The sequence below is a fragment of the Oncorhynchus keta genome, unplaced genomic scaffold (assembly GCF_023373465.1).
Source record: "Oncorhynchus keta strain PuntledgeMale-10-30-2019 unplaced genomic scaffold, Oket_V2 Un_contig_5909_pilon_pilon, whole genome shotgun sequence".
Classification (NCBI taxonomy): Eukaryota; Metazoa; Chordata; class Actinopteri; order Salmoniformes; family Salmonidae; genus Oncorhynchus; species Oncorhynchus keta.
Genome location: NW_026288578.1, coordinates 146,998 through 170,000, shown reverse-complemented (window position 1 = coordinate 170,000; position 23,003 = coordinate 146,998). Strand labels below are relative to the sequence as shown.

General features: G+C 43.6%; 1 protein-coding gene and 3 long non-coding RNA genes across 7 annotated transcripts; 3 read left to right on the top strand and 1 right to left on the bottom strand.

Moving 5' to 3' along the window:
- The first annotated feature begins 3,002 nt into the window (after positions 1–3,002).
- Positions 3,003–16,576, top strand: LOC118382183 (methylthioribulose-1-phosphate dehydratase). The gene is made up of 8 exons (XM_052510562.1): positions 3,003–3,083; positions 3,550–3,740; positions 4,168–4,268; positions 4,456–4,504; positions 14,131–14,248; positions 14,421–14,556; positions 15,458–15,625; positions 15,821–16,576. The coding sequence occupies exons 2-8, from the start codon at positions 3,675–3,677 to the stop codon at positions 15,936–15,938; spliced, it is 756 nt and encodes a 251-aa protein (XP_052366522.1). The 5' UTR covers positions 3,003–3,083; positions 3,550–3,674; the 3' UTR covers positions 15,939–16,576.
- Positions 4,996–9,825, bottom strand: LOC127925600 (uncharacterized). Of its 2 annotated transcripts, XR_008121516.1 has the most exons (4): positions 9,734–9,825; positions 6,869–7,006; positions 6,373–6,692; positions 5,162–5,176 (listed from the first exon to the last, which is right to left on the bottom strand). It is a non-coding gene; the product is annotated as an uncharacterized LOC127925600 (long non-coding RNA). The 2 variants fall into 2 exon arrangements; XR_008121515.1 differs by lacking the exons at positions 5,162–5,176; positions 6,869–7,006; positions 9,734–9,825 and adding exons at positions 4,996–5,132; positions 8,903–9,253 and having other exon boundaries at positions 6,138–6,692.
- On the top strand, positions 5,171–8,957 carry LOC127925599 (uncharacterized). The gene is made up of 3 exons (XR_008121514.1): positions 5,171–5,527; positions 7,859–8,604; positions 8,649–8,957. It is a non-coding gene; the product is annotated as an uncharacterized LOC127925599 (long non-coding RNA).
- A 2,854-nt stretch (positions 16,577–19,430) lies between the features above and the next one.
- Positions 19,431–21,106, top strand: LOC127925596 (uncharacterized). Of its 3 annotated transcripts, XR_008121510.1 has the most exons (4): positions 19,431–19,822; positions 20,010–20,196; positions 20,641–20,703; positions 20,960–21,106. It is a non-coding gene; the product is annotated as an uncharacterized LOC127925596 (long non-coding RNA). The 3 variants fall into 3 exon arrangements; XR_008121511.1 differs by lacking the exon at positions 20,960–21,106 and having other exon boundaries at positions 19,431–19,759; positions 20,641–20,878; XR_008121509.1 differs by lacking the exon at positions 20,960–21,106 and having other exon boundaries at positions 20,641–20,878.
- The last annotated feature ends 1,897 nt before the right edge of the window (positions 21,107–23,003 follow it).

Below are 23,003 nucleotides of genomic sequence, written 5' to 3'. Positions count from 1 at the left end.
ACAGCTAGTCGAACACATTGACAGGACAAAGGCCCAGTGACTGGTGAGCATATATACAACATGACTGCCATGTAACTAAGGTCTGCACATGTGCACAAGACCACGACCAACGTGGAATAGCAACTGCACCACAAGCGAAGGCACAGGCAAATTTAGGCTACATACATACATACATCATAAGGCTACACACAGTACATGGTAGCATGAGGCTACATAAAGACTGTAAAGGTACATAAACACAGCTATACGCATCAACAGACAACATAAACAGAATATATTTCAATATATTTCATTACATGTGAGCTTCATCACCAAGCCGAACAAGCTAGCGTTAATGGCTCATATTCTGGCTTAGCTGGCTAGTAGTAACATGACACACATGACAGGAAAACACCTGATAAATATGGTGAATATGAACTTAGCAACATCGTGATAACAAACATGGTCATCTCCCGTCTTTTTCGGATGTCCATCCAGTTTGATTTCCATTTGCCATATATATTTTAACTGTGCTGTTTCACAGAGGTTCTGAAGCTATATACATTTTACAGACACAGTGTATTTAAAATCAGTTATCTTGTTGTTATTAGTCCCACCCTTCAGCTCCATTCAACCACTCCCATCTAACTTTAACACCATCCAGTGTTGATTTCTATTTGCCATATATATTGTTCAACTGTGCTGTGATGTTTCACAAAATTTCTGAACTTTTCTATTCTCATAGTTTATACAGATTGTACATTAAAGATAAACATTGTTGCTGACCGCGATCTCACTCTGAAGAGAGGAGCGAGGTTCAGTGAGGTGCACAGGGAATGGTGGACTGTGATTGGCTGATACAACTGGGATCTTGTAGGTATCAATAATGAGAACAAGTACAACTAACTACTAGATTAGGGTTGATGTAACTACTACATAAGAGCTGGCCATTTTAACACCTAGTATTACCATAGTATTACCATAGTATCACCATAGTATCACCATAATATCACCATAGTATCACCATACTATCACCGTAGTATCACCGTAGTATCACCGTAGTATCACCATACTATCACCGTAGTATCACCGTAGTATCACCATAGTATCACCATACTATCACCATAGTATCACCGTAGTATCACCGTAGTATCACCATAGTATCACCGTACTATCACCATAGTATCACCATAGTATCACCGTAGTATCACCATAGTATCACCGTAGTATCACCGTAGTATCACCATAGTATCACCATACTATCACCATAGTATCACCATACTATCACCGTAGTATCACCGTACTATCACCGTAGTATCACCGTAGTATCACCGTAGTATCACCATAGTATCACCGTAGTATCACCATAGTATCACCATAGTATCACCGTAGTATCACCATAGTATCACCATACTATCACCATAGTATCACCGTAGTATCACCGTAGTATCACCGTAGTATCACCATAGTATCACCGTAGTATCACCATAGTATCACCGTAGTATCACCATAGTATCACCGTAGTATCACCATAGTATCACCATAGTATCACCATACTATCACCGTAGTATCACCATAGTATCACCATAGTATCACCATACTATCGCCATAGTATCACCATAGTATCACCATAGTGTCACCATAGTATCACCATAGTGTCACCATACTATCGCCATAGTATCACCATAGTATCAACATAGTGTCACCGTAGTATCACCATAGTATCACCATACTATCACCATAGTATCACCATACTATCACCGTAGTATCACCATAGTATCACCATAGTATCACCATAGTATACATTAAGACTGTGTCTAAATCAGTCATATCTGTTCCTTGTCAGTAAACTCAGCTTAGGTGAACGTGCCTGTTACCATGCCTTTAAATATCCACTCCCTAAGTGAAGGCCTAAGCCTTCAGCATGCAACGATCCAATGCCTGTCACGTGTCCCCGGCACTTCTGTCAACACAAGGCATTTGATCCTGTCTGACGAGAACCTAGAAATCCCTATTGGCCTGGACTTACCCCTCCACTTTTCACCCCAGCCATCTATAGGCTACCTCCCTATGATATCCTACACACTGTCAGTCCAAAAACACTAAGTAAAACAGGCTTGTGGAAAATGTTTCTTGATAACCATGGTCATCTGTCAATTATAAAACAATGTATCTAATAAGGACTTTGGTGAAGTAAAGCTGTCCCAAGGAAACATCCCTCCCCCTGGGATGGATAGACCTACAACAAGGTTGTAAACCAACATTATATTAAAGGCCTAATGGTCATGTTTCAGGTTGCAGGACTAAATGTTTGTTATGAAGAGTTCATGTCACAGCCACACTATCCTTTCAAATGCTGATAGATACAGTAATACAACACTGCAGCCCGCCTGGTTTTCAACCATCCAAAGGTCCCTCATGTCACTCTGCTCCTCCACACACTCCACTGGCTTCCAGTATCACATCCACTACAAGACCATGGTACTTATCTATGGAAAAGCACTAAGGAACTGCCACTTCAGGCTATGCTCAAACCCTACACCTTAACCCAAGCACTCCGTTCTGCCAGCTCGGGTCTCTTGAATGCACTAACTGTAAGTCGCTCTGTATAAGAGCATCTGCTAAATGACTCAAATATAATATAATAATATAATGTACTAGTAGGCATCTACACTTTAATTAGACTGCAGCCTGCAAGCACCATGATGTAAATTGGTGACTCTAGTTGGGAAGAGAGGCACCACTTTTCATGACGAGACAAGAAAAAAGTACCTGTCGTTACCATAAATTTGGTTTAATTTATTTGGGCTCTGCTACCACCTGGTGCTTGTTAGGCATACTTGTGCAACACCCTCTCCAGGTTGAAGTTACCCTGATATAGGATATACATCTTCAAACAAAATATGAACAAATAATAAAACACGTTTGATTTTGAATTGCTAAGAATTGTTTCATCTTATTTTTGCCGATTATCAAAGACCTCTGCGATTATTCGATAATTGTCTTCAGGCACAATACAAGGCCACGTGCAAGAGATCTGGAGGTCCTTACTATATCCTGTCGCACTAATGACGACACCTCTGCTTTCAAACAAACACACAAAGGTATTTAAAATGCGATAAAACGGAATTGTTCCATTTAAACATGTGGCGAAATATTGTATTTAAACGATATGTTGTTTTAGATTTCGTTTAGGAGGAATAACGTCGCATGTTAAAGTTTTCTAGTTTGCTTTTTGGCCAGCCTGTTACAGTTGCGCTCTAGTGTATCGGCACCCTTGTACGTCTATTTTAAATCATTCAATACGTCTTCAAATATACATTTAAAATAAAACACGTGTTCACACGTGTACTGTGGTAAGTTGCAGGTCTTTTTACAAGGTAAAAACAGCCATTCAAATCGTGTTGAAAAGAGAACAGGATATTCTGCTTCATTATAACGTTACCACTGTGAACATGGCGAAGGGGAAAGAACTATCTGAGGATGTAAGGAATTTGATTATAACCAAACATGGACTTAAGCAAGGTTACAAGTCCATCTCCCGAGACCTTGGCATTGCTGTTTCCACAGTTCGTAATGTTATCAGGAAGCATGCTGTCCATGGAGTTGTAGTCAACCTCCCAGGACGTGGGCGCAAGAAGACTCTGGTTCCACCGGGTGAAAAAGCAGTTCGTTCTGCATCTATCCAAAATAAAATGACATCTGTTTGTGATGCCACCATTGATGACAAGGAAAATGGTTCCGAGTCGACGGAGTCTCAGGTATGTGCTTTAGAACGACTGCTAACCGTTGTAGGTTATCTGGCTAGGCTGGCTAACACATTTAAAACAAGTCTTGCAATCTGAAATTGCAAACAAGTAACGAGCTAGATTCACACCTTAACTTGTAGGCTAGACAGTGAGTAGAGCAAGAATCTAAGGACAATAGAAGCGATGAGGGAAGTCGGAGGAAGATATTTTGGGAAGTCCAAAGCCAGAGAGCTAGAGAGAAACGACAGGGGGGACTTTAACAGGGAGAGGGTAAGAGAGAGAACACACAGCTCCAGTTTAAGACCCAGAAAGAGTGAGAAGAGGTAAATGGATGTGGCCACATCTCACAACATTCATAATTTGCACAAGCACCTGAAAGTAAATGATGAGCCATTATGGTGTCTGGGTAATGTAGTGTTTCCCAGTCACCTTGTTTCAGGACAAGGAACATCCACGGCTTCTCATCCCAGAGTTATGTCGTCTTTTCTACCAACTCGGCTGGGTTACTGGGACAGGAGGAGGGCTAAGTTTGAGACGTGGGTAAGTGCTCTGACTTTAATATTGTTGAATCATTTTTAAAATTCAAAACCTCATACGTGACTTGGTCTTTAGTTAAATGTAGAGAGAGAGAGAGAATATGCATGCATGCTAGATAATGCCTTTAAATATCCACGTGAAGGCCTAAGCCCAGCATGACCATTCATCTCCCCATTTTTGTTGTACCTAGAGATCAGATCTACATTGCCCCGTCTGGAGTGCAGAAGGAGAGACTACAGGTGAGCAGGGCTGGTGTTTTACCTTCATATCATCATAGAGACTACAGGTGAGCAGGGCTGGTGTTTTGCCTTCATATCATAAGAGACTACAGGTGAGCAGGGCTGGTGTTTTACCTTCATATCATCATAGAGACTACAGGTGAGCAGGGCTGGTGTTTTGCCTTCATATCATCATAGAGACTACAGGTGAGCAGGGCTGGTGTTTTACCTTCATATCATCATAGAGACTACAGGTGAGCAGGGCTGGTGTTTTACCTTCATATCATCATAGAGACTACAGGTGAGCAGGGCTGGTGTTTTGCCTTCATATCATCATAGAGACTCCAGGTGAGCCGGGCTGGTGTTTTACCTTCATATAATCATAGAGACTACAGGTGAGCAGGGCTGGTGTTTTGCCTTCATATCATCATAGAGACTACAGGTGAGCAGGGCTGGTGTTTTGCCTTCATATCATCATAGAGACTACATGTGAGCAGGGCTGGTGTTTTACCTTCATATCATCATAGAGACTACAGGTGAGCAGGGCTGGTGTTTTACCTTCATATCATCATAGAGACTACAGGTGAGCAGGGCTGGTGTTTTACCTTCATATCATAGATACTACAGGTGAGCAGGGCTGGTGTTTTACCTTCATATCATAGATACTACAGGTGAGCAGGGCTGGTGTTTTACCTTCATATCATCATAGAGACTACAGGTGAGCAGGGCTGGTGTTTTGCCTTCATATCATCATAGAGACTACAGGTGAGCAGGGCTGGTGTTTTGCCTTCATATCATCATAGAGACTACAGGTGAGCAGGGCTGGTGTTTTGCCTTCATATCATCATAGAGACTACAGGTGAGCAGGGCTGGTGTTTTACCTTCATATCATCATAGAGACTACAGGTGAGCAGGGCTGGTGTTTTGCCTTCATATCATAGATACTACAGGTGAGCAGGGCTGGTGTTTTGCCTTCATATCATCATAGAGACTACAGGTGAGCAGGGCTGGTGTTTTACCTTCATATCATCATAGAGACTACAGGTGAGCAAAAATGGTGTTTTGAACAAATAGAGACTACAGGTGAGCAGGGCTTGTTTTACCTTCATATCATCATAGAGACTACAGGTGAGCAGGGCTGGTGTTTTACCTTCATATCATCATAGAGACTACAGGTGAGCAGGGCTGGTGTTTTGCCTTCATATCATCATAGAGACTACAGGTGAGCAGGGCTGGTGTTTTACCTTCATATAATCATAGAGACTACAGGTGAGCAGGGCTGGTGTTTTGCCTTCATATCATCATAGAGACTACAGGTGAGCAGGGCTGGTGTTTTACCTTCATATCATAGATACTACAGGTGAGCAGGGCTGGTGTTTTGCCTTCATATCATCATAGAGACTACAGGTGAGCAGGGCTGGTGTTTTACCTTCATATCATCATAGAGACTACAGGTGAGCAGGGCTGGTGTTTACCTTCATATCATCATAGAGACTACAGGTGAGCAGGGCTGGTGTTTTACCTTCATATCATAGATACTACAGGTGAGCAGGGCTGGTGTTTTACCTTCATATCATAGATACTACAGGTGAGCAGGGCTGGTGTTTTACCTTCATATCATAGATACTACAGGTGAGCAGGGCTGGTGTTTTACCTTCATATCATCATAGAGACTACAGGTGAGCAGGGCTGGTGTTTTACCTTCATATCATCATAGAGACTACAGGTGAGCAGGGCTGGTGTTATGCCTTCATATCATCATAGAGACTACAGGTGAGCAGGGCTGGTGTTTTGCCTTCATATCATCATAGAGACTACAGGTGAGCAGGGCTGGTGTTTTACCTTCATATCATCATAGAGACTACAGGTGAGCAGGGCTGGTGTTTTACCTTCATATCATAGATACTACAGGTGAGCAGGGCTGGTGTTTTACCTTCATATCATAGATACTACAGGTGAGCAGGGCTGGTGTTTTGCCTTCATATCATCATAGAGACTACAGGTGAGCAGGGCTGGTGTTTTACCTTCATATCATCATAGAGACTACAGGTGAGCAGGGCTGGTGTTTTACCTTCATATCATCATAGAGACTACAGGTGAGCAGGGCTGGTGTTTTACCTTCATATCATCATAGAGACTACAGGTGAGCAGGGCTGGTGTTTTACCTTCATATCATAGATACTACAGGTGAGCAGGGCTGGTGTTTTACCTTCATATCATAGATACTACAGGTGAGCAGGGCTGGTGTTTTACCTTCATATCATAGATACTACAGGTGAGCAGGGCTGGTGTTTTACCTTCATATCATAGATACTACAGGTGAGCAGGGCTGGTGTTTTACCTTCATATCATAGATACTACAGGTGAGCAGGGCTGGTGTTTTACCTTCATATCATCATAGAGACTACAGGTGAGCAGGGCTGGTGTTTTACCTTCATATCATCATAGAGACTACAGGTGAGCAGGGCTGGTGTTTTACCTTCATATCATAGATACTACAGGTGAGCAGGGCTGGTGTTTTACCTTCATATCATAGATACTACAGGTGAGCAGGGCTGGTGTTTTACCTTCATATCATAGATACTACAGGTGAGCAGGGCTGGTGTTTTGCCTTCATATCATCATAGAGACTACAGGTGAGCAGGGCTGGTGTTTTACCTTCATATCATCATAGAGACTACAGGTGAGCAGGGCTGGTGTTTTACCTTCATATCATAGAGTTACAGGTGAGCAGGGCTGGTGTTTTACCTTCATATCATCATAGAGACTACAGGTGAGCAGGGCTGGTGTTTTGCCTTCATATCATCATAGAGACTACAGGTGAGCAGGGCTGGTGTTTTACCTTCATATCATCATAGAGACTACAGGTGAGCAGGGCTGGTGTTTTACCTTCATATCATAGATACTACAGGTGAGCAGGGCTGGTGTTTTACCTTCATATCATCATAGAGACTACAGGTGAGCAGGGCTGGTGTTTTACCTTCATATCATCATAGAGACTACAGGTGAGCAGGGCTGGTGTTTTACCTTCATATCATCATAGAGACTACAGGTGAGCAGGGCTGGTGTTTTGCCTTCATATCATCATAGAGACTACAGGTGAGCAGGGCTGGTGTTTTACCTTCATATCATCATAGAGACTACAGGTGAGCAGGGCTGGTGTTTTACCTTCATATCATCATAGAGACTACAGGTGAGCAGGGCTGGTGTTTTACCTTCATATCATCATAGAGACTACAGGTGAGCAGGGCTGGTGTTTTGCCTTCATATCATCATAGAGACTACAGGTGAGCAGGGCTGGTGTTTTACCTTCATATCATAGATACTACAGGTGAGCAGGGCTGGTGTTTTACCTTCATATCATAGATACTACAGGTGAGCAGGGCTGGTGTTTTGCCTTCATATCATCATAGAGACTACAGGTGAGCAGGGCTGGTGTTTTGCCTTCATATCATCATAGAGACTACAGGTGAGCAGGGCTGGTGTTTTACCTTCATATCATCATAGAGACTACAGGTGAGCAGGGCTGGTGTTTTACCTTCATATCATCATAGAGACTACAGGTGAGCAGGGCTGGTGTTTTACCTTCATATCATAGATACTACAGGTGAGCAGGGCTGGTGTTTTACCTTCATATCATCATAGAGACTACAGGTGAGCAGGGCTGGTGTTTTACCTTCATATCATCATAGAGACTACAGGTGAGCAGGGCTGGTGTTTTACCTTCATATCATCATAGAGACTACAGGTGAGCAGGGCTGGTGTTTTACCTTCATATCATAGATACTACAGGTGAGCAGGGCTGGTGTTTTACCTTCATATCATCATAGAGACTACAGGTGAGCAGGGCTGGTGTTTTACCTTCATATCATCATAGAGACTACAGGTGAGCAGGGCTGGTGTTTTACCTTCATATCATCATAGAGACTACAGGTGAGCAGGGCTGGTGTTTTACCTTCATATCATCATAGAGACTACAGGTGAGCAGGGCTGGTGTTTTACCTTCATATCATCATAGAGACTACAGGTGAGCAGGGCTGGTGTTTTACCTTCATATCATCATAGAGACTACAGGTGAGCAGGGCTGGTGTTTTACCTTCATATCATCATAGAGACTACAGGTGAGCAGGGCTGGTGTTTTGCCTTCATATCATAGAGACTACAGGTGAGCAGGGCTGGTGTTTTGCCTTCATATCATCATAGAGACTACAGGTGCGCAGGGCTGGTGTTTTACCTTCATATCATCATAGAGACTACAGGTGAGCAGGGCTGGTGTTTTACCTTCATATCATCATAGAGACTACAGGTGAGCAGGGCTGGTGTTTTGCCTTCATATCATCATAGAGACTACAGGTGAGCAGGGCTGGTGTTTTACCTTCATATCATAGATACTACAGGTGAGCAGGGCTGGTGTTTTACCTTCATATCATCATAGAGACTACAGGTGAGCAGGGCTGGTGTTTTACCTTCATATCATCATAGAGACTACAGGTGAGCAGGGCTGGTGTTTTACCTTCATATCATAGATACTACAGGTGAGCAGGGCTGGTGTTTTACCTTCATATCATCATAGAGACTACAGGTGAGCAGGGCTGGTGTTTTACCTTCATATCATCATAGAGACTACAGGTGAGCAGGGCTGGTGTTTTACCTTCATATCATCATAGAGACTACAGGTGAGCAGGGCTGGTGTTTTACCTTCATATCATCATAGAGACTACAGGTGAGCAGGGCTGGTGTTTTACCTTCATATCATCATAGAGACTACAGGTGAGCAGGGCTGGTGTTTTGCCTTCATATCATAGAGACTACAGGTGAGCAGGGCTGGTGTTTTGCCTTCATATCATCATAGAGACTACAGGTGAGCAGGGCTGGTGTTTTACCTTCATATCATCATAGAGACTACAGGTGAGCAGGGCTGGTGTTTTACCTTCATATCATCATAGAGACTACAGGTGAGCAGGGCTGGTGTTTTGCCTTCATATCATCATAGAGACTACAGGTGAGCAGGGCTGGTGTTTTACCTTCATATCATAGAGACTACAGGTGAGCAGGGCTGGTGTTTTACCTTCATATCATCATAGAGACTACAGGTGAGCAGGGCTGGTGTTTTACCTTCATATCATCATAGAGACTACAGGTGAGCAGGGCTGGTGTTTTACCTTCATATCATAGAGACTACAGGTGAGCAGGGCTGGTGTTTTACCTTCATATCATAGATACTACAGGTGAGCAGGGCTGGTGTTTTACCTTCATATCATCATAGAGACTACAGGTGAGCAGGGCTGGTGTTTTACCTTCATATCATCATAGAGACTACAGGTGAGCAGGGCTGGTGTTTTACCTTCATATCATCAGAGACTACAGGTGAGCAGGGCTGGTGTTTTACCTTCATATCATCATAGAGACTACAGGTGAGCAGGGCTGGTGTTTTGCCTTCATATCATCATAGAGACTACAGGTGAGCAGGGCTGGTGTTTTACCTTCATATCATCATAGAGACTACAGGTGAGCAGGGCTGGTGTTTTGCCTTCATATCATAGAGACTACAGGTGCGCAGGGCTGGTGTTTTGCCTTCATATCATCATAGAGACTACAGGTGAGCAGGGCTGGTGTTTTGCCTTCATATCATCATAGAGACTACAGGTGAGCAGGGCTGGTGTTTTACCTTCATATCATCATAGAGACTACAGGTGAGCAGGGCTGGTGTTTTGCCTTCATATCATAGAGACTACAGGTGAGCAGGGCTGGTGTTTTGCCTTCATATCATCATAGAGACTACAGGTGAGCAGGGCTGGTGTTTTACCTTCATATCATCATAGAGACTACAGGTGAGCAGGGCTGGTGTTTTGCCTTCATATCATCATAGAGACTACAGGTGAGCAGGGCTGGTGTTTTACCTTCATATCATCATAGAGACTACAGGTGAGCAGGGCTGGTGTTTTACCTTCATATCATCATAGAGACTACAGGTGAGCAGGGCTGGTGTTTTGCCTTCATATCATCATAGAGACTACAGGTGAGCAGGGCTGGTGTTTTACCTTCATATCATCATAGAGACTACAGGTGAGCAGGGCTGGTGTTTTACCTTCATATCATCATAGAGACTACAGGTGAGCAGGGCTGGTGTTTTACCTTCATATCATCATAGAGACTACAGGTGAGCAGGGCTGGTGTTTTACCTTCATATCATCATAGAGACTACAGGTGAGCAGGGCTGGTGTTTTGCCTTCATATCATCATAGAGACTACAGGTGAGCAGGGCTGGTGTTTTACCTTCATATCATCATAGAGACTACAGGTGAGCAGGGCTGGTGTTTTGCCTTCATATCATCATAGAGACTACAGGTGAGCAGGGCTGGTGTTTTACCTTCATATCATCATAGAGACTACAGGTGAGCAGGGCTGGTGTTTTGCCTTCATATCATCATAGAGACTACAGGTGAGCAGGGCTGGTGTTTTGCCTTCATATCATCATAGAGACTACAGGTGAGCAGGGCTGGTGTTTTACCTTCATATCATCATAGAGACTACAGGTGAGCAGGGCTGGTGTTTTACCTTCATATCATCATAGAGACTACAGGTGAGCAGGGCTGGTGTTTTGCCTTCATATCATCATAGAGACTACAGGTGAGCAGGGCTGGTGTTTTGCCTTCATATCATCATAGAGACTACAGGTGAGCAGGGCTGGTGTTTTACCTTCATATCATCATAGAGACTACAGGTGAGCAGGGCTGGTGTTTTACCTTCATATCATCATAGAGACTACAGGTGAGCAGGGCTGGTGTTTTACCTTCATATCATCATAGAGACTACAGGTGAGCAGGGCTGGTGTTTTACCTTCATATCATCATAGAGACTACAGGTGAGCAGGGCTGGTGTTTTGCCTTCATATCATCATAGAGACTACAGGTGAGCAGGGCTGGTGTTTTACCTTCATATCATCATAGAGACTACAGGTGAGCAGGGCTGGTGTTTTACCTTCATATCATCATAGAGACTACAGGTGAGCAGGGCTGGTGTTTTACCTTCATATCATCATAGAGACTACAGGTGAGCAGGGCTGGTGTTTTACCTTCATATCATCATAGAGACTACAGGTGAGCAGGGCTGGTGTTTTACCTTCATATCATCATAGAGACTACAGGTGAGCAGGGCTGGTGTTTTGCCTTCATATCATCATAGAGACTACAGGTGAGCAGGGCTGGTGTTTTGCCTTCATATCATCATAGAGACTACAGGTGAGCAGGGCTGGTGTTTTACCTTCATATCATCATAGAGACTACAGGTGAGCAGGGCTGGTGTTTTACCTTCATATCATCATAGAGACTACAGGTGAGCAGGGCTGGTGTTTTACCTTCATATCATCATAGAGACTACAGGTGAGCAGGGCTGGTGTTTTGCCTTCATATCATCATAGAGACTACAGGTGAGCAGGGCTGGTGTTTTGCCTTCATATCATCATAGAGACTACAGGTGAGCAGGGCTGGTGTTTTACCTTCATATCATCATAGAGACTACAGGTGAGCAGGGCTGGTGTTTTACCTTCATATCATCATAGAGACTACAGGTGAGCAGGGCTGGTGTTTTACCTTCATATCATCATAGAGACTACAGGTGAGCAGGGCTGGTGTTTTGCCTTCATATCATCATAGAGACTACAGGTGAGCAGGGCTGGTGTTTTACCTTCATATCATCATAGAGACTACAGGTGAGCAGGGCTGGTGTTTTGCCTTCATATCATCATAGAGACTACAGGTGAGCAGGGCTGGTGTTTTGCCTTCATATCATCATAGAGACTACAGGTGAGCAGGGCTGGTGTTTTGCCTTCATATCATCATAGAGACTACAGGTGAGCAGGGCTGGTGTTTTACCTTCATATCATCATAGAGACTACAGGTGAGCAGGGCTGGTGTTTTACCTTCATATCATCATAGAGACTACAGGTGAGCAGGGCTGGTGTTTTGCCTTCATATCATCATAGAGACTACAGGTGAGCAGGGCTGGTGTTTTGCCTTCATATCATCATAGAGACTACAGGTGAGCAGGGCTGGTGTTTTACCTTCATATCATCATAGAGACTACAGGTGAGCAGGGCTGGTGTTTTGCCTTCATATCATCATAGAGACTACAGGTGAGCAGGGCTGGTGTTTTACCTTCATATCATCATAGAGACTACAGGTGAGCAGGGCTGGTGTTTTACCTTCATATCATCATAGAGACTACAGGTGAGCAGGGCTGGTGTTTTACCTTCATATCATCATAGAGACTACAGGTGAGCAGGGCTGGTGTTTTACCTTCATATCATCATAGAGACTACAGGTGAGCAGGGCTGGTGTTTTGCCTTCATATCATCATAGAGACTACAGGTGAGCAGGGCTGGTGTTTTACCTTCATATCATCATAGAGACTACAGGTGAGCAGGGCTGGTGTTTTGCCTTCATATCATCATAGAGACTACAGGTGAGCAGGGCTGGTGTTTTACCTTCATATCATCATAGAGACTACAGGTGAGCAGGGCTGGTGTTTTACCTTCATATCATCATAGAGACTACAGGTGAGCAGGGCTGGTGTTTTACCTTCATATCATCATAGAGACTACAGGTGAGCAGGGCTGGTGTTTTACCTTCATATCATAGAGACTACAGGTGAGCAGGGCTGGTGTTTTGCCTTCATATCATCATAGAGACTACAGGTGAGCAGGGCTGGTGTTTTACCTTCATATCATCATAGAGACTACAGGTGAGCAGGGCTGGTGTTTTGCCTTCATATCATCATAGAGACTACAGGTGAGCAGGGCTGGTGTTTTACCTTCATATCATCATAGAGACTACAGGTGAGCAGGGCTGGTGTTTTACCTTCATATCATCATAGAGACTACAGGTGAGCAGGGCTGGTGTTTTACCTTCATATCATCATAGAGACTACAGGTGAGCAGGGCTGGTGTTTTACCTTCATATCATCATAGAGACTACAGGTGAGCAGGGCTGGTGTTTTACCTTCATATCATCATAGAGACTACAGGTGAGCAGGGCTGGTGTTTTACCTTCATATCATCATAGAGACTACAGGTGAGCAGGGCTGGTGTTTTACCTTCATATCATCATAGAGACTACAGGTGAGCAGGGCTGGTGTTTTACCTTCATATCATCATAGAGACTACAGGTGAGCAGGGCTGGTGTTTTACCTTCATATCATCATAGAGACTACAGGTGAGCAGGGCTGGTGTTTTACCTTCATATCATCATAGAGACTACAGGTGAGCAGGGCTGGTGTTTTACCTTCATATCATCATAGAGACTACAGGTGAGCAGGGCTGGTGTTTTACCTTCATATCATCATAGAGACTACAGGTGAGCAGGGCTGGTGTTTTACCTTCATATCATCATAGAGACTACAGGTGAGCAGGGCTGGTGTTTTGCCTTCATATCATCATAGAGACTACAGGTGAGCAGGGCTGGTGTTTTACCTTCATATCATCATAGAGACTACAGGTGAGCAGGGCTGGTGTTTTACCTTCATATCATCATAGAGACTACAGGTGAGCAGGGCTGGTGTTATGCCTTCATATCATCAGAGCCAACTTGGACTACTTAGTTTGACAGTTTCTAGAGATGTGTTTTTTATGTGTGTGTTGCACCCTGTAGCCAGATGACATGTTTGTCTGTGATGTGGAGGAGAGAGACATCAGCTCCCCACCCCCCTGGAAGAACCTGAAGAAGAGCCAGTGCACCCCTCTGTTCATGAATGCCTTCACTATGAGAGGTGAGCTCTCTGTTAATGAATGCTACACTATGAGAGGTGACTTCTCTCTGTCCATGATTGATACACTGAGAGGTGAGCTCTCTGTTAATGAATGATAGTCTATGAGGGGTGAGCTTTATTCACAGACCTGGGAATAGGCCAACATGCTAACTGTCTCCCTCCTGTTCCTCAGCGGCGCAGGCCGTCATCCACACCCACTCCAAGGCTGCCGTCATGGCAACTCTGTTTTATCCTGGCAAGGAGTTCCGCATAACTCACCAGGAGATGATAAAGGGAATCCGCAAGGGCACCTCCAGAACCAACTACAGGTAGGCACATGGCTAGAACACCTCCAGAACCAACTACAGGTAGGCACATGGCTAGGGCACCTCCAGAACCAACTACAGGTAGGCACATGGCTAGGACACCTCCAGAACCAACTACAGGTAGGCACATGGCTAGGACACCTCCAGAACCAACTACAGGTAGGCACATGGCTAGAACACCTCCAGAACCAACTACAGGTAGGCACATGGCTAGGACACCTCCAGAACCAACTACAGGTAGGCACATGGCTAGGACACCTCCAGAACCAACTACAGGTAGGCACATGGCTAGGGCACCTCCAGAACCAACTACAGGTAGGCACATGGCTAGGGCACCTCCAGAACCAACTACAGGTAGGTACATGGCTAGGACACCTCCAGAACCAACTACAGGTAGGCACATGGCTAGGACACCTCCAGAACCAACTACAGGTAGGCACATGGCTAGGACACCTCCAGAACCAACTACAGGTAGGCACATGGCTAGGACACCTCCAGAACCAACTACAGGTAGGCACATGGCTAGGACACCTCCAGCACCAACTACAGGTAGGCACATGGCTAGGACACCTCCAGCACCAACTACGGGCGGGCACGTGGCCAGGATACCTCCAGCGCCAACTACGGGCGGGCACGTGGCCAGGACACCTCCAGCGCCAACTACGGGCGGGCACGTGGCCAGGACAGTGTGAACAGTGAATGTCTGTACTGTGTGAATGTCTGTACTGAAACAGTCCAGCCCCGGCAGCTTATGGAAATGAATGTGAGAATCCAGATGTTACCTTGTAACTCCTGTCTATTCTGGCACATTTTCATTCAGGGGAAACTGACACTTGATTTTAGATAGTGGCCCTATTGACTATGCATTCTGCTCACACACTGACGTTGATGTGTGTGTGTGTAGATATGATGAAACCCTGGTGGTCCCCATCATTGAGAACACCCCGGAGGAGCAGGACCTGAAGGAGCGCATGGCGCTGGCCATGGAGCAGTACCCAGACTCCTGTGCGGTCCTCGTCCGGCGCCACGGCGTCTACGTGTGGGGGGAGTCCTGGGAGAAAGCCAAGACCATGTGAGTTAATGAATGATTATGAAGTAACACAATGTTTTATAGAAGTGAATAACTATAAATAGTCTAAAAGTAATGTTTGTAGAAGTATTACTGTGAATGTGTCATTTAGGCTGAATGTATCACTGTTTTTAAATGCATCATTGGTGCTTTCTAGCGGTTTGTGTGGTAGTGGGTTATCCACGTGTCTTGTTCCAGGTGTGAATGTTATGACTACTTATTTGACATCGCCGTCCAAATGAAGCAGAGTGGAATGGATCCTTCAGCACCACCCATTGAAGAGAACCATTACGACCATGTCCAACCATCCCAATAAATGGAGGCAAACAATCAGGTCCTAAAATGAACACCTGCCAAATGTGGATTTTTTTTCCCCAGCCATGTCGCCGGGTGGTCAGGACTTCACAGTGAAAGTATTTCACTCACATTTGTGAATATAGAAAGTCAAGTTTGATCACATTTATATTGACATATATGCTGCACTTGCTGTTTTCAAAATATTTCTGCCGATTTTTTTTTTTTTTTTTTTTTTTTTTTTTTTTTTTTTTCATAGCTGGTAATATATAGCCTGTTCCACCTCGCTCTGCAACACAGCCTGGCTGGGGGACTGTGCGCACGTGAAGAGCTGAGTGAAAGATTACATTTTTAGAAGCGCTGTGCACAGGCATAAAAGTTGGTCTAATTTACTTGAGAAGAAAGTCTACTGAAGCGAAACCCTGTCCTTGTGTTTCTTGAATATTTACATTGTTTTGTTCACAAACTAGGTTGTTTTTCTATGTTTGAGTTTCAACTGCTTGGGAAGAGAAGACCACGCTTCTACTAGTCAATCTCACAGGCAGAAACAATACTGATTTGCGCTGCCACGGTAACCTCCCTCCCTTAAAGGTGCAGGTGAACATTTTTGTCTCTGTGATATTTTGGTTAAAAATTAAATGAATGAATATACCAATTTGACTTGTTACTAGTAATACACGTATTGTAGGCCCTACACCCAAACAAGGGCACTGCGTTCATCCACCTCTGGCCTGCTCGCCTCCCTACCACTGAGGAAGTACAGTTCCCGCTCAGCCCAGTCAAAACTGTTCGCTGCTCTGGCCCCCCAATGGTGGAACAAACTCCCTCACGACGCCAGGACAGCGGAGTCAATCACCACCTTCCGGAGACACCTGAAACCCCACCTCTTTAAGAAATACCTAGGATAGGATAAGTAATCCTTCTCACCCCCCTCTTAAGATTTAGATGCACTATTGTAAAGTGACTGTTCTACTGGATGTCATAAGGTGAATGCACCAATTTGTAAGTCGCTCTGGATAAGAGAGTCTGCTAAATGACTTAAATGTAAATGTTTTGTTCGTGTAATTTTTGTGGAAAATATTTTGGCTGGTAAAAAAAATCTGAGTGGCTGGTAGATTTAAAATAAAAAATAGTAAATATTCCTGCCACGGTGGCTTTTGTACCAAAAACTACATTTTTATGTCCTGCAAACAATCATTAGAAATGTCTATGTATTTTAATATACTCTATCTACAGTAATAGTAGAATGGTGTTATACAATATTTTACCCCCAAAACCTCTTATTGGTCCTTAAAAGACAGACTGGCTGTTGTTGTCAAATTGGCTGGACCTGAGCCACACACTAACCCATTGTGTTAGACACAGACTTTATTTGACGAGATTTGCTGGCCTCACAAATGACATGTAGCTCCTTTCTTAAAAATTCTTTGTGGTCTAAGTTTTTATTTAATCTCTTTTTAAAGATTATGCTTTCCACAATAACGCCACTTGTATTGGCCTCTCATGTGCAGTTGTAGAGCAACATGAGGAGCCTGTCTCATGTTAAAATGGGTGTCAAAGAAACATTTGAGCTGTTAAAGGTGACTGGTCTTACTCTGACCAGACAGTCTGTATCACTACCATCTGAACTATTACAAGATTGTTAAGTGTCTATTCTCTCTCTTGAGCATTCAATGTAATCTGAAAGAATTAGACATCTAGGGGGGGGTTGGTGTGTCATATCACAGAAACGCCTGTCTGCACTTATAGAATTCAAATTTAGCGGGAGTCAACGAGGGTTATTGTCTTGCATACTGCAAATCAAACAGCCTGACGGATGTGGATTGTTCACAGGCGAACAGACGTTTCACATAATATAGCAAAACATGAATCATGTCTGATCAATAATGATGAGGATTCATGTTAGTGTGCCAATGTTTTTTTTCAATTGTATTATGACATTTAAATGTGCTGGGATTGGTTAATATTTGCTCCGAGACAAAGGAAGTTGCATAGAAGATAGTTGGTGCGGGAGTCTTCCAATTCAGCCCTCTGTCTTCCTGGATTTGTCTTCCTTCCTTTATCCAATGGGTTCTACCAGTCCATTGCATGGTCGCTGTCCACGTTCATGTTGTGCAGAACGTCCAGTTCCAGGATTTTGATTCTGCCGTGGTCCATGGTGCTGAATCTCAGATCACTGCTGTGTCCTTGTTTGTCTAGATCTAGCATTCTATATGTTTTAAGTCCTGGGATTTTATTAAGAGCGATTACTGAGGGTAACCAACCTTTGCTTGACTGTTCAGCATAGCAGGTTAAATGTTAGGTTCACCTGAATTAGAAGTGTTGATACCCTCTCCCTGATTTTTGTTGGAGAAAATCATATATTTGTCTTAGACAGTGCCTTCAGAAAGTATTTATACCCTAGAAGTAGCAGGCAAGGTGATCCCATCTCACTTCTGCTGTTTTTGTCTAGGGAGACCCTGGCCCAGGCAATTCGACAATCCAAACATTACACCAATATCTCAAATCTACGGATCATAGCATATCATTATACGCTGAAGATATCTTTATCTAGACAGTGTATCCTAATTCCTCCCAAGAGCTTTGAAGATCATAGACAAATTCAGCTCCATCTCAACTAAATAAATCTAACCAAATCTGCCCTACTGCCTCTCAACCCTGAGGGAAGACTCCATATCTACCAATGGAATCCCAATTGTTTCCCCCTTCTGGCTATTGGGATGAAATCCATAATGTGGTTTGAAAGTGTGTATTTTTAATTGAGACTTTAACTAGGCAAGTCAATTAAGAACAAATTCTTATTTACAATGACGGCCAAACCCGGACCATGCTGTGCGCCGCCCTATGGGACTCTAACATGGCTGGGTGTGATACAGTCTGGAATCGAACCAGGGACTCTAGTGATGCCTCTTACACTGAGATGCATTGCCTTAGACTGCTGCGCCACTCAGGAGCCATATATATATATAAGGTAAGTGAGCCCGGATACAAATGAACAAACATACAAAGAGGGGAAGAACGAGGACGATCCGTATCAAACTTTAAATGGTATTTCCAGGCACAAGCATTTCCCCCTCATCATAAATTGGTTTAGACATGATTCTTCTGCCCCCTGGCTGAGTATAGTGAGAAATGTGGTGTCTCCTATTGCCCTGGAAGAGGTTGTCTCTACTGATATATCCCTTAAACAATGTAATATGGTGTCTCCTATTGCCCTGGAAGAGGTGGTCTCTACTGATATATCCCTTAAACAATGTAATATGGAGTCTCCTATTGCCCTGGAAGAGGTGGTCTCCACTGATATATCCCTTAAACAATGTAATATGGAGTCTCCTATTGCCCTGGAAGAGGTGGTCTCTACTGATATATCCCTTAAACAATGTAATATGGTGTCTCCTATTGCCCTGGAAGAGGTTGTCTCCACTGATATATCCCTTAAACAATGAAATATGGAGTCTCCTATTGCCCTGGAAGAGTGATATATCCCTTAAACAATGTAATATGGAGTCTCCTATTGCCCTGGAAGAGGTGGTCTCCACTGATATATCCCTTAAACAATGTAATATGGAGTCTCCTATTGCCCTGGAAGAGGTTGTCTCCACTGATATATCCCTTAAACAATGTAATATGGAGTCTCCTATTGCCCTGGAAGAGGTGGTCTCCACTGATATATCCCTTAAACAATGTAATATGGTGTCTCCTATTGCCCTGGAAGAGGTGGTCTCCACTGATATATCCCTTAAACAATGTAATATGGAGTCTCCTATTGCCCTGGAAGAGGTGGTCTCCACTGATATATCCCTTAAACAATGTAATATGGAGTCTCCTATTGCCCTGGAAGAGGTGGTCTCCACTGATATATCCCTTAAACAATGTAATATGGAGTCTCCTATTGCCCTGGAAGAGGTGGTCTCCACTGATATATCCCTTAAACCATGTAATATGGAGTCTCCTATTGCCCTGGAAGAGGTTCTCTACTGATATATCCCTTAAACAATGTAATATGGTGTCTCCTATTGCCCTGGAAGAGGTGGTCTCCACTGATATATCCCTTAAACAATGTAATATGGTGTCTCCTATTGCCCTGGAAGAGGTGGTCTCCACTGATATATCCCTTAAACCATGTAATATGGTGTCTCCTATTGCCCTGGAAGAGGTTCTCTACTGATATATCCCTTAAACCATGTAATATGGTGTCTCCTATTGCCCTGGAAGAGGTGGTCTCCACTGATATATCCCTTAAACAATGTAATATGGAGTCTCCTATTGCCCTGGAAGAGGTGGTCTCTCCACAATGTAATATATTGCCCTGGAAGAGGTAAAGATCAATGTAATATGGAGTCTCCTATTGCCCTGGAAGAGGTTGTCTCCACTGATATATCCCTTAAACAATGTAATATGGTGTCTCCTATTGCCCTGGAAGAGGTGGTCTCCACTGATATATCCCTTAAACAATGTAATATGGAGTCTCCTATTGCCCTGGAAGAGGTGGTCTCCACTGATATATCCCTTAAACAATGTAATATGGAGTCTCCTATTGCCCTGGAAGAGGTGGTCTCCACTGATATATCCCTTAAACAATGTAATATGGAGTCTCCTATTGCCCTGGAAGAGGTGGTCTCCACTGATATATCCCTTAAACAATGTAATATGGAGTCTCCTATTGCCCTGGAAGAGGTGGTCTCCACTGATGTAATATGGTGTCTCCTATTGCCCTGGAAGAGGTGGTCTCCACTGATATATCCCTTAAACCATGTAATATGGTGTCTCCTATTGCCCTGGAAGAGGTGGTCTCCACTGATATATCCCTTAAACAATGTAATATGGAGTCTCCTATTGCCCTGGAAGAGGTGGTCTCCACTGATATATCCCTTAAACAATGTAATATGGAGTCTCCTATTGCCCTGGAAGAGGTGGTCTCCACTGATATATCCCTTAAACCATGTAATATGGTGTCTCCTATTGCCCTGGAAGAATATGGTGGTCTCCACTGATATATCCCTTAAACAATGTAATATGGTGTCTCCTATTGCCCTGGAAGAGGTGGTCTCCACTGATATATCCCTTAAACCATGTAATATGGTCTCTCCTATTGCCCTGGAAGAGGTGGTCTCCACTGATATATCCCTTAAACCATTGTTACTGAGAATCAAATGGCATGCCATGTGATCTGGAAGGTGTCCTTTTGCACCCCCCCCAGTCTTATTCCGAGCTAGCCATTAAAGTATGGTACACAGATCTTATTGAATCTGAACAAGCCTTTAACTGGAACAGAATATGTAAAAATATGATCTTGGCATCCCATAATCCGAACCATAAATGTATATACTTATACAGACTGTATTTGACACCAAGAAAACTTTTTTCGATGAAATTGGCCAGAACTCCCCAACTGTTCACTGTGTCCCCTAAATCAGGTAGACACATTCCTCCATATGATGTGGGACAGCCCTGCAGTTAAATGCTATTGGGGCAAAGTGATTCAATTAATCTTTTATTTTTTTTAATTAATTTTCATGTACATTAATGTAAATATTCCAATGCTTTGCATCTGTTACTTAACGATAATAGCTCCTTGAATCAATTAATCAGAGACGATTACTGCTGACTCTTAGATGGCAATCACCTGACTCCCAATTCGCCAAGGGCCACAGTTACTATTAGAAGTTACTACATTTATAATTAGTGACAGCAGGAATAAATGGTGCAAATCAGGGAACAATTGAGACCTGGACAAATATACTTGACTCTGTAAAGAATAATCTCAGCTCCAGCCCAACACATAGAAATAAACCATTCATAAAAGCCCAACAAGCCTACAAACAATATAGGTAGTGCCATCAGAGTATTCACACCCCTTGACTTATTCCGCATTTTATTGTTACAGCCTGAATTCAGAACGGATTAAATTTATCTACATAAAATACTCCATAACGACAAAGTGAAAACATGTTTTTAGAAATCTTAGTACATTTAAACTATGTAAATTAAATCTGTGTTTCATTTTCAATAAGTATTCACACCCCTGAGTCAATACTTTGTAGAAGCACCTTTGGTGGCTATTACAGCTTTGAGTTGTCTAGGGTATGTTTGGATCAGCTTTGAATTGTCTAGGCTATGTCTGGATCAGCTTTGAATTGTCTAGGGTATGTCTGGATCAGCTTTGAGTTGTCTAGGGTATGTCTGGATCAGCTTTGAGTTGTCTAGGGTATGTCTGGATCAGCTTTGAGTTGTCTAGGGTATGTCTGGATCAGCTTTGAGTTGTCTTAGGGATGTCTGGATCAGCTTTGAGTCGTCTTGTGTTTGTCTGGATCAGCTTTGAGTCGTCTTGGGGATGTCTGTATCAGCTTTGAGTCGTCTTGGGGATGTCTGTATCAGCTTTGAGTCGTCTAGGGTATGTCTGTATCAGCTTTGAGTCGTCTTGTGTTTGTCTGGATCAGCTTTGAGTCGTCTTGGGGATGTCTGGATCAGCTTTGAGTTGTCTTGGGGATGTCTGTATCAGCTTTGAGTCGTCTAGGGTATGTCTGTATCAGCTTTGAGTCGTCTAGGGTATGTCTGTATCAGCTTTGAGTCGTCTTGTGTTTGTCTGGATCAGCTTTGAGTTGTCTTGGGGATGTCTGTATCAGCTTTGAGTCGTCTAGGGTATGTCTGTATCAGCTTTGAGTCGTCTTGTGTTTGTCTGGATCAGCTTTGAGTTGTCTTGGGGATGTCTGGATCTGCTTTTGGTCGTCTTGGGGATGTCTGTATCAGCTTTGAGTCATCTAGGGTATGTCTGTATCAGCTTTGAGTCGTCTAGGGTATGTCTGTATCAGCTTTGAGTCGTCTTGTGTTTGTCTGGATCAGCTTTGAGTTGTCTTGGGGATGTCTGGATCAGCTTTGAGTTGTCTTGGGGATGTCTGGATCAGCTTTGAGTCGTCTAGGGTATGTCTGTATCAGCTTTGAGTCGTCTTGTGTTTGTCTGGATCAGCTTTGAATTGTCTTGGGGATGTCTGGATCAGCTTTGAGTTGTCTTGGGGATGTCTGGATCAGCTTTGAGTCGTCTAGGGTATGTCTGTATCAGCTTTGAGTCGTCTTGTGTTTGTCTGGA